This window comes from Pinus tabuliformis, chromosome 8, assembly GCF_031772625.1.
Source record: "Pinus tabuliformis cultivar Carrire ecotype Pingquan chromosome 8, CPIR1, whole genome shotgun sequence".
Taxonomy (NCBI): Eukaryota; Viridiplantae; Streptophyta; class Pinopsida; order Pinales; family Pinaceae; genus Pinus; species Pinus tabuliformis.
The window spans coordinates 1,346,190,008-1,346,202,760 of NC_142294.1; the positions used below are offsets into that span (position 1 = coordinate 1,346,190,008).

At 36.2% G+C, this 12,753-nt stretch overlaps 1 protein-coding gene across 1 annotated transcript; it reads left to right on the top strand.

Annotated features, from left to right (window-relative positions):
- The first annotated feature begins 2,370 nt into the window (after positions 1–2,370).
- LOC149240466 (nematode resistance protein-like HSPRO2) lies at positions 2,371–6,232 on the top strand. The gene is made up of 3 exons (XM_089370184.1): positions 2,371–2,490; positions 5,250–5,487; positions 5,730–6,232. The coding sequence occupies exons 1-3, from the start codon at positions 2,371–2,373 to the stop codon at positions 6,230–6,232; spliced, it is 861 nt and encodes a 286-aa protein (XP_089226310.1).
- The last annotated feature ends 6,521 nt before the right edge of the window (positions 6,233–12,753 follow it).

Here is a 12,753-nt window from a genome sequence, read left to right on the forward strand (position 1 = left end):
AATAGCATCTCGAATCACCTCCTCCAAAGGGTCGATTTTCCTGGAATGACCCTAGACTTCATCCAAGCCAACCATGCAGTTTAAATCCCCCGCAATGATGAGAGATACCAGCTCCAAAATCCCTGATGTAATCAACTTGTCCCAGAAAACAACCCTATTCTTGTATGGGGCATACATATTGAGAATATGAATGCACCCCATAAGACCTTTGATATGTCCTTCAAGCAGAATACTAGTAAAACATGAAAAGGCCCTAACCTTGACCCATCGAGGGTCCCATAAATCCACTAGTCCACCCGATAGACCAATAGCAGCGATCGCAGCCATATGCCACTCCAGAAACATTCCTGAAATATTGAATCATATGTGAAACCGAATGCATGGTTTCCTGTAGGAGAATGATATATGGACGAACAAAGAGAAAGAGGTGTTTGAGGGCCAGAAATTTTGGGGCAGCCCCCAGTCCCTGAATGTTGAGAGATAGAATGAGAATCATGTCAACCCTTGAGCGATAATCCATGCTCCAAGGGCCCGAGAAGAAGGAATATCAGCAATAGGAACCTCAGCAAGGAAACGGTCATTTGAGGAATTAAAAGGGAGAGGTCTGTCTCGCCCACGAAAATGTCGACTGTCACGATTTTTATTTCATTAGACGGCGGAGTTAGAGTTGATGTGGGGGGATGAGGAGCCAGGTGGTTTATGTATAGTAAGAGTGCGAAGATCCAAGGTCTTTCTCTGAAGAAGAAAGTCTGGGTCACTACCAACTGAGTTTGTAGGGGAGGTGAGTGGTGAGTTATGCGGTCTAAGGCTATGCCTAGGCCCCTGGGATTGATGAGTGTAATGTGAGGGTGACGGAGCAGGTACGTATGTAATATGCGAAGTTGTTGCTGTGTCATGTGACGATTAAGGGATCAGAATGTCATGGCGGGGAGGAGTGGTTCCCAGAGGGGCATTTAGGTTATGCGAGGATGGAATATTTTCAAAAGGGATATCTGACTTATCGGAAGACAAAGGGGATGAAGGGACAGTGGTGGGTGAGGAGCCATAACTCAAACACTGGTTGATAGAGGGACGAATAGAAAAAGGGGCATGTGGAATACTTGATTTTCACCGAAATGCATTTCCATGTTGAGGCTTCGCACCTTTGTGTCCGAGAGGACCATCCACATATTGTGACGGCTCCGACGCACCAAAACAATTCCAACCATGAGAAATACCTAGTGAGGGCGATGTGCAAGAAGATGCCCAGTGCGGTGACAATTTAAACACCGGAAAGGTACCCCTCAGAAATCCAGATGCTGGGAAAAATGAGTCTCCCCCCAATGCAATTCAATATGATCCGGAAAGCCACCTCTATATTCCTTCTCAATTAGAATCCAGATGACTCTTTTATCTTGAGCCCCCAAACACCTTGGATCAACATATACAAATTTTTCAATAGCATTTGTGATGTCCATGAAGACTTGCTTTGTCCAGAATTCAATAGGCAGACCTGGTAGCTTTACCCAAATAAGTTTTTTTTGTGGCATGTCTTTCATAGGATTAAACCCTATATACCAGGAGTGAAGCGCCAAAAAGCTTCTGACATTTATCCACGGAATGGCCTTAATTTTCATAAGGTCATCCTGGCTGAGAAAATGAAAACTGTACCAACCTCACAACAACCTTACCACAGTCAACATGTATCCCAGCATGGATTTCCATTTTTTATCAACCTAGATACACATCTCTGCATCACTTAGCTCCCCAAAATGCCACTGTCTGACAAGAGCACGCTTTTGCAAACTGGTAATACAATCGATCAACACTTCATGGTCGAAAACCAAAGCAGGTGGCGGGGTGGTAGTATTAATAGAATGTCGTTGATCCCTGGATCGCCGTCCAAAACCCGCGTGATCGACACCATGCAAATAGAGGGCCACATGCACACCATCTGGCACAGGAAAATCTCCTTGTCTCGCGTGCCAAGTGTCTAAAGATCGGATGCCACCCCGCCAATCCACTCCAAATGGTTGATGTAAATTTGACTCAGCATCCATAGTGGCATGTTTAAATGCCTCATGGGCAGACATGTCAGAGTCCATCACATCCATACCTTCGATATGGAGAGGAATTACAAGGCCAATACAAGAAAAGTAGAAATTTGGTGAGACAGGTAGAAAAGGAGTGTCAGAGTGGTAGATGGAAATTAATGGAAATAAAAAGGAGATGTACAGAGAAACTCCGCCAGAAATCTAGGGATCATAAAAAAAGGATATAAAATGGCAGTTCCTATTTCCACCTCCATAGCAAAGTTAATGCTATGTCCTTACACCCTCTGACAGTGGCAGACAACCTCCTTGACGTCATGGTGCCCTTACATGCTCGACCATGGATCATGGCATGTATCCCTCTCCGACGATTACAGGTCACACAGCTCCGGCGACTCTGCCGTCTGCCGTTCTCCTTCCCATCGACCCTACCCGCCTCCACTTTGGCCTCCACTCTGGCGTATTGATGAGGGACATTTACGAACCTGAGTCACATTTACACACCTTACCAACCATCCTCCAGGCAATTCAAACTCCCGACAATTCATGCATTGAACGCCGACGAACAGAGGAGAGGTTACAACCATTGAACTCTGGCGAACAGAGGAGAGGTTACAGAAGGTGATTCAGTGCATGCAGCGCTTCGAGGACGGAAGATTTCAAATGCTCTTTCGACCTCTGTCTTGCGCATATACAGGTATTATCGTATACCCCTGCATACCTTTCTTTTTCAGCATGGTCTAGCAGTGGCAGTAGCAACCTAGTCGGCCCGAAATTCCTCCCAATCTTCAGTAATTTCAGCGCATATAGCCCAATTGACATTCCAAGACAGGGCAATCTCATATATTTCCCAAATGCTTCATTAAATTTTACTTCTGCAATTATAATTCCTATCAGATGTAACACTGGTTGCGTTTTAACTTGATTTATTTACTGTAATTAAGACTGGAATCGATCTCCAGTGATTTGGATTCATAGCACAAACTCAATAGGTGAAACGATCGTAGCAATTAAGCATTATGCAATTCAACGCAATCAGCGTCAATTCAGCACATAAAATCTCCATTTAATCAACGCACAACACATAAAATTCAGAATGCGACACCCGATCTGGAATTGGAACTGTAACTGTGAGGGCTCTCCAACGGGTTATAGGGAGGAACAAAACCAAGGCCCATCATTTTAATAATGATAGAACTTTTACTGAAATTTTGAAAATGTAGTATATAGCTCAGAATTTCAATAATAGAGGAGCTTTTACTGAAAGTTTGAAACTATATGCAGCTGGCCATTGGTGATCGAAAATTTCTTTTCGCAAGGTTAGTGTGCATCCTTTTCATGCCTCGAAGCCGTATTTTAAAAAGCCATATGCAACGCGACAAAGCCCTAGCATTTCGAATAGATTCAGAACGACATTTCATGTTTTGTGAACTCTTCCCTGGTTAATGATCTGTAATTGATTTAGCACAGATTCCAAAACATGTTTCGATTGATTTAAAGATTTAAATATATTTTAAAGATTCATAGATTACAGCTCGATTTGCTCACTCCGCCAAACTGTCTCGTAAAAGATAGCAAATTTATTCTGGAGTAGTAATATATGGCCAAATTTAGATCGCAACTGGACTCACAGTTCGGAATAAATTTTATTTGACTCCTCAAGAATGCGGTGCCATGAAGAATCTTGTTCATCATTCTCACAAGCATCGGTCCTGGTCACGGTTAATTATAAGGAGTATTCCAAAGCCAAATGGCTCTGAAAATCTTATTTTGGTTGGAATTTGATTAATAAAAGGTTCAAGTTTCATTTGATTAGATGAATTTTAAAAAAATTAGGGTTTTGATGAAGTCAGCGCTCGCAAAATTTTATGAGGCAATGAAGAATCGTGTTCCGGAAATTCAGTTAGGAAAATCGAAATTTCTTCCCAGGGACGGAAAGTTAAAGTTTTAAAGAATCTTTTTTCTGCATGTTTAGTCAAATATCTTGTGACCGAAAGCATTTAAATATCGTAAATGACGTAAGCAAGCATTTAAAGATTCTAAATAGATAGAAGTTTTTCCTCGCTCAAATATTTTTATTAATTTATTTTTTCCAACCTGATAAAAAAGTTTTAAATTTTTGAATATAATTATAATTTTGTTATGATTCAAAATTTTCTCCTAATGACTTGTTTTTCTCAAAAATCTACTTTAGGATCGTAAAAGTTTTCAATTAAGTGTTTGATTAATAAGTATTCGTGTTTCCTATATCCGCGAAATCTTACAGCAAATCATCTATCCTCATTTCATTCAATTTTATATTATACAAATGAATTATGAATACTGTAGGTATATTATACGCAGTGGAATTGGTAGATGAATGTGGTGTCATCTGTTTGGATGGAGAAATGGAAAACCATAGTAAAAAATCACAAAACAATTGCATAGTCTAATAAATGTGGAATATTGTTGTTAAGGAATCTGTTTAGTTATTAACACTGTGAGTATATACAGACAGTGGAAACAGTAGATCAATTTGATCTAATAAGTATAAATGGAGAAACAAAGAAATGAGGTACACATGGAAACATCAGAAGGATCTGATGTCATAGGAAGAAATGGAGAAGTAAAGAAATGAGAGTTGCCATTATTTACATTAAATATTAACACTTTAGATATTCAGACTAAAATCAGTTGATGAAAGCACTTACAGACTTTGTCCTTGCCGGATGTAGATGATAACTTTTTAAATATATCAAGGATTTAAGAACATTTTATTCTATTCCAGTTTTCAAAATTTTAGTGTTTAAAATGGATTTTAGTGTTTATTCTATTATTATGCTGTTCTTTTTAGATTATGGTATATGGAGAGCATTAGTGTCTTTACTCTCCTGGTTATGTTTGCAGGGAAAAAATATGTCCTGTAAATAAATGGCATCCTATTTTTCCTTTGTTGAAGAATCCATAGATCCCTCCCCCATGGAGTGTGCGGGTTACGAGTAGTATGTGCATCTCCCCGAGCTCAGTGCCATGTGGAAATTCAAGGAATGGCCTGGTTGGTCTAGAGAGTGGTTGGTAAAGGCTGCCTTACATTCATTGGAGATTACTTTTAGGTTTGTTTCATCTGTCCTCTGTGACACAAGGACTTACATTGACAAAGAGGAATGGAAGAGAAGGCTTGAATCCTTAATTAGTTCCCAGATTGAGTTGATTTCAATGATTTGTGAAAATGACAAGCAGGTTCCCACTCTTCAGTTGTCAGTAAGTAGTGGTGTTCTCTCATTGAAAGTTTTCCATGAGGTATGGCAGAGACCTGGTGCTTTACCTGTGGTTAGCAGAACAAGTGAAGAGAGCTTACTTCCTCGTTTGGGTACATGGAGAAGCGCTGAAGCTATGGTTTCTAGAATATGGCTTGCCATTGAAGGCCATATGCAGAGGAATCCCTTCACTTTAGGTCTGGGGGAACCAAATATGTCAGGTAAGCCTCTTCTTGAATATGATAGAATCTGCAAGCCAAGATATTTGCACTCTTTAAAACAACATAAACAGTTCCATAATCTAGAAGATGCCAAACTTTGCAATGTCCTCCAGATCTTTGAGGCCTGGGTATTTGTAGGCCAAGAATTGTTGCACAGATATATGAAAGAATAGACTCTGGGGATTTCGTAGGAGCATCCATAGACTGTTGGATGGTTGAAAGGATGTGGAACATGCTCACAGAAATTGTGAATTTTCTTCTAGTGATGGACCCAGATGATTTCCTTTACCTTAAACAACAGTTGGGAATTAGCAGCACTAGTACGCTTGCAGGCGCATATTGCCTTCGGTCTGCCCCCCTTAGAGACCTTACAAATGCATGCAAGGAACTAAGGCATCTGGTGCCCAAAGTCATGGGCGTTGAGGCTGATCCAAAGGGTGGACCAAGGCTCCAGGAGGCACTTATGCATTTGTTTCATTCACATGGACTTCGCTCACATAACACTTCAGGTGCTTATCATGTTGCAACAATACATGTTCTGTTGGCCTTCCAGGCAATAGAAGCCGCGGTGAAAAGGTTTTTCTTCTCATATCAGCAGCTGGTAGTAACAGCCATGGGTAGCATTGAAATGAAGGGTCCATCATATCTAGGTTCTTGTGATGCCCTGCGTCAGATATATTTTGAACCACCTTATTTCCCTAGTGTGGATGGTGCAAAGACATTTTTGGGTTACTATTGGCACTAGAAGTCTACAACTATGGTGGATGGTACACTGGAAGATCTACAGACAAATCAAGTGAAGTTTACAAGACAAAGAACAATGCGTTCAGTTTTTCAAAGTATTACCCCAAATTCATACATACACTTCTTACATTGACAGTTTTGAGTACTATACATAGAATTATATTGGATATAGGATTAGACTCATTTTTGTTCATCCCCATCAGTAAGACCAATCAATAGAACAGTGCTAGAAATTTGGAAAAAAATATTTTTTTTTCCCTCTCCAACATGGATAGGATACTAAGGATTCATAGTGTGCAATTCCTCCTTCGTTAAATACTGTAAAAGATTGTCCAAAATTAAAAAGGTAATTATTAAAATTATTAAATTTTACAAGTTGTTTCTTTTTTTAATTTTTTAATTCTTTACCTAAATTCTATGATGAGTTTAATGATATTTATATAATTCATTATAAATTTTAACATGAAATGTAGTTTAATGCTGTTATTTTTTTTATTTTTTTTAAGATTTTTTAAATCAGTGTGTGAAACTGAGATAATTATAATTTTAAATTGTTAAGTTTATTTAATGGAATGCATCATAATTTTTTTGATGCATTATTTTTTTTTTATATTTAATCAGATTTTTTGTTTTTTAAGATTTTTTAATTCACCATGTGAAATTGAGATAATTATAATTTTAGATTATTGAATTTATTTAATGGAATATATCATAAAAAATTTAATGTATTAAATCTATATCATATTTAAATATATAATTTAAATGATGGAACGAAATTGAGATAATTATAATTTTAGATTATTGAATTTATTTAATGGAATATATCATAAAAAATTTAATGTATTAAATCTATATCATATTTAAATATATAATTTAAATGATGGAACATTACAATTTCATTACGGGTCATACTAAATAATTATCTCTTTAAACTAGGCCTCAAAAAATATAATTCTTTTATTTGAATATTTTCTGCTTCAAAATTAATATGAGTGAACCAACTATCCAAGGGTCTTATTGGATCTTATTCTGATTTATTGATTTAACGATATATAAGATATATCATTATACTATTGATGAGTCATCTTATACGGTGGCTTTATCCAATTTTCTCTTATTGACAAAGATATATATATATATATATATATATATATATATATATATATATCAATTTTATCAAATTTTTGGATATATTGACATATATATATCAAATTTATCAATTTTTTGGATATACTGACATCATACCGTTATGTTTTTTTCCTTTTTGCCCTACATTTGACATTTCTGTGTTACGTGTTTGTGTCATAACAAATTTGAGTGAGTAGTAAGGGGTGAATGAGACTATTCTAAAGGTTGTCTCTTGCTCATCATCTCTGCAGTGCTTTTCATGGTGGGTTTCTACTTTGACAGTGATTTTCTTCCTTTGTAGATTGTTCTTCAGAAACCATTTTGATGCATCTTTTCTATAAAAGTGGACATACTTTGTAAGTCAAAACACCAAAACCATAATGAAATTTGTTCCTTCATACTTTGGTATAATTATAATAAAATCCATTATGGCCTCTTCCCAACACTCACTTGGTATGGACAATGGTTCTAGTAGACTTGGTCTCTTGATTATTCCTCTTTTGTATTCAAGCTACATTCCTACCATAAATATCCACTCATTTCCAAATTTTTGAGAAAAAATATTAGATAATGCATTTTGGATTGACTAATAATATATAATTAGTATAATTTTTTATCTCTACATTTATTTTACAAAGTACTCTGATACTTCTTTATACTCTACTTTAATTTTCTTGCACATGGCCTTGTGTTATTGCTTAGGATGTCATTTAATTTAACTGAATTTATGGTAAAGGTATAAATTTTGCCTTTAGTTCTTCAATACTAATTTGTTTTAGTGAGATTGTAAATTTTAGTCAAATTATTTCTAGTATAGTATCATTTATAAAATACGTTGTTCTTTAATCATAAAAGTTTAAATTTAGAACATTGATAATGCATATTTCTTATAATCTTCTCACTCTTAATATCTATAATTTGGCTTAACACTTATCATTTTCTTGCAGATTGACACACGGTTCGCTCGCTTGTGCATAGCCTAATCCCACAGTTTACAAAGAACAAAAACAATCATTGTAATTTTTCTTTCGTGGGTGACTGGCAACCTTTAGTGAATTGCCTTCACCTCTGCAATTTTTTTCCATATAGTTCAGATTGTTTTAATAATCAATATTAGTAGGGCACTTACTTAGCCTTTACTTTAAAATTTTTACATTTCACACATAGCTTAATTAAGGGGAAAAGTAAGTGGCCATAATCCACACATTTTTTCAATTTGTTTTGCTATTTTACCCAAGTCAAATAGCTTAATTAGCGAAGGAGTAAGTGGCCCATAATTCACTCATATTTTTTACTAACCAAAGCATCTTTACTTCATTAGCATTGGGACTAGGAACTGGTGTTATTAAAGAAAGGGAGTAGCCCCTACTTCCCTTGCGTCTTTTAGACGATCCTCGGCTTGCATCTGAAATCTTTCTCAAAGCACTCATTTTTTCATCTCCCTTTTTAGGCTCACATAGTGTAATAGGAAGGAAGTAAGTGGCCCATCAACCACACATTATTTTATTTGCAGGTAAGGAACAAACATAATTTAGTGTAAGTAGATGAATTTGAAAAGGATCATCGAATATCCACATGACTACAAACTTTGTATGTTCACTCTGTCACTTACACACACATTTCACTACACACACTAAGCTACTCTAAACTTTGAACAAAGGGAATCAAGTGTAAAAACCTTTTGTACTTAGTTTATTTAAGCTTAATTTTTCACACCATAAGTGAAGGAAGACACGTAAAAGAAATCATAGTTTGAACAAACTAAATTTCCCCACATGGGCCACAAAATAATTTATAGTTTAGGTTAGGACTGTTGGGGGTAGGCATCCAATAAGCCACCATGGTCGTGTTACATTTTGAAACATAGAAGTTGTCTTTTAGGGTGCTTCAAATCCTTCAATCAGTCCACGAAAAATACAACCCATGTAGCACAGAGACCCGATTCAGAGGGGGTTCGGCTTAGGCTCAGTGCGTGCAGTCCTATATGGGGCTACCCAACCTGTATAGTGCTCGGTATTGATAACCAATTACCAAGAAGCTAAAGACTCGATTGCCTCCATGAGACGAAGGTATCCTATTGGCCAAATTTTAGGGCATCTTTCCCTATAGGTGGAGGTGTGGGAAGCACTAAAGCCTCATTCAGTACCTTGGTTGATTCTTTTCGTTGCTGGAAGCGTCACTAGTTCTTTCGGGATGTAGCCCCAGTATTCTTCATTTTTTGGCTGCTGGAAGCATCACGAGTTCTTTCGGGACATAGCCCCAGTACCCGTCACAAAAGATATCTCCGCAAGGCCCAGTTACTTATAGAGTGGAAAGGACGAATAGGTCTTCATAGGACCTTTTATCATATGCAAAACAAACTAAAATATTTTCTTTGTTTGATTGATCACATAGCTTAACTTAAAGGGAAAGTAACACTTTATTTTTCATTTTGCTTTATGTATGTAATTTATTTTTATACACATTCCTCTCCTCACCACAAAAGTGACACACATTCCATTTTAAGAATACATAAATACTTTACTTTTTCATATTAAGAATAACAAGACAATGCTACACAAAACATTCCAATTCTTGTTTCACCTGAATATACATTAAAATAAATTCTACAAATAAAAATTGAAATGAATTTTTTTTTAACTGATTTAAAATGAATTATTGGATAACTTGTTATTTATTTTGATATTTTTTGGGTAGAAAAATTGGAGGAATTATCTTTTGTGACATATTTTATGATATGTCTTAATTTTGAGATTTAGAATTTAAAGCCCTCTAAAGTTATTTTGGGATATGAAATGAGTGAAAGCTTTGTGAGCATAGCTCTCTGCCTCTTGATGTTGTTTTACACACCAATTCTAGCTTTCAAACAATGTGAAAATCACCTTAATCAAATTTCATATGCAGAAGCTATGCCTCCCACAAGTTCAGCTAACTTGTTCATACGGTGGCACCAAGTGGACGTTGCATCAACACCATTACTTAGATATGTGGAGTTAGTCACGTGTGGACATTCAAGAAGATCCTAAAAGGTCCAAAACCGTAACACTAATAGTGGCTTGAAAAATGTGAAAACCCTAAACCTTAAATAGTTTCCAAGCTATGTTAAATACTACGTCACTAGGAAGAGAAGGGGTTCCATCTTTTTAGGATTGTATTAAAACATAGTTGAGCACAACATCTAGGAGTGGGATTTGAGATCAAAACAAAGGAGAAAGATAATTTGCAACAACCATATAGACAACAATGTCATAGGCAACTCGATCGTAAATACCCCTTTCTTTGTATTTGTATTTCCATAATTAAATAAAAAAGAGTAGAGTATAAGCCTCACCTTCTAATTAGGTTTTCTTTTATATGATATCCCCTGAGTTATATCTTGTATTAAATTATATGATTTTTATATTCACTTACATTTTTTCTTTTATGGGTTTAAATATTTATATGTATTTAACACTAACGAAGTGTTGAGACATGTGAAAACCCTAATTTGAAATCATTATCAAACTATGTTAAACACGAGGTCACTAGAAAGAGGGGGTTCCATCTTTCTAGCATTGTATTGTCTCGTGGTAGAGTAGAGAATCTAAGAGTTAGATTTAAGAGCATAACATAAGAACCATTTAGAATACAATGTCAAAAAAAACTCTGTAATAAATACTCGTTTTTCTGTATGTAAAGTTTCATAATTAAATAAAATATAATAGAATATAAGTCTGCTTTTTAATTAGATTTCTCTGATATCATATTTTATAAATTACATCTTTTATTAAATCATATAACTAATATTTCCATTTACTTATTATTTTTTAAAATTATTTTCAAATATTTGAATAATAAAATAATAAACAAAATTAAAATTCAAAAAATAAATTAAATAATAAAAATTCAAAAATGACAATGTAGGCTATAATAAATTACTCCGGGTGAATATCTACAATAATTTATATATTGTTCACAATAACTTAAACTTAATATTACTTTTTGAAAAATTCACTCTCAACTTTCAATACCATGACATCTCATGGTGAAGACCTCTCCAATATACATATGTAAAAAACGAAAAAACGAGGGGTATTAGACTCGAGAAGCCTCAACCTATGCTTTTACACTTAAAAGTTACCTTTCTCAATGACGCATTATCATCTATAACCACATACCTTGAGATCTGGTAAAGGACTCTCCATATTCTACTTAATTAAAAAAGAGGGGTGTTATTAGGCTAAATAAGCCTCTAACTTATGCTTCTAATAAAGCAAAGATGCGGGGTGCATCAGCTTATGTTAAGTTGGTTCATTGTTCAATATTAAGTATGTAAGCTAGGGTGAACAATGATATTATGGGGACGACTAACTTAAATTCTTTTTTTTGCTGAAGCAAGATTTGTACCTTCTATTCATTAGAAACAAAGAAACAAATTACATATAATACAACTACCCAAAGAGACCTGAGGGACATAGAGTCAACTATCCACTCAGGGCTTGGGTACCAAGCCAAAAGCTTAACATCTGGGCCACGGGCCCACAAATTTAACTGTGAGACCTTCAAAATACAAACAAAAGCCTAAACTGGCCAATCCGTTTGCAAAGTTCTGACGGATGAGACGCAAATCGGAGCCAAAAAAGGCATATTCTTAGATTCCAAAAACGGACCCAATGAAATAATAGAAAACACACTAAATGGATTTCGAGTCCGAATGGTGGAATAAACTTCGCGCATGTGAATCTCCTGAAATCCACCAATTCCAACCTCAAGGCTCAACATGCACGGAAGATAACAGTGAATCCGAACCCGAATTCAAAATAACCCAAAATTGCCACTCGCCCTCGGTAGCCCGCGAGATCTCCCGCAATTCTGTCCCCGGCAGAGTCCCTTTGACACGAACAATCTTGACTGTTGTTCCACATAGAGAAATCCAATGGAAGAGCATAATATCGCACCGAACAAGCGGGCCAGACGTTAGTGTGCGATGGAGGGCAGTTTTCCAAACCCTCTATCTGCCACGTGTAAGATGTTGGATGGGATCGCTGCAAAATAGCTAAAACCGTTTCCCACTTTAGAGCGATGCAAACATCCAAAAACCACCAAGGAAGCGGTTTTACTCTACGAGGACCAAAAATGTAAATATTCTGGTTGCCGGTAAAACAAGGATTCCTTCCATGCCTGCTCAACTTTCTTGCCTGAACCTAGATCCCAGAAAAGAAGAGAGGCTCTCTATTAATTAAGGAACTATGGTATCCGCTGTGCTCACACCAATGAATAGTGATGTTCATCTGACTAACTCTAGGTATTTTAGCAGCTAGCCTGTGATTTCCATAGAAACAACTGTTGTATTTTATTGAGTTCTTCTTGTGGTAACGAATCTACTCCTCCCGTGGTTCCCTGTATCAAAAACCC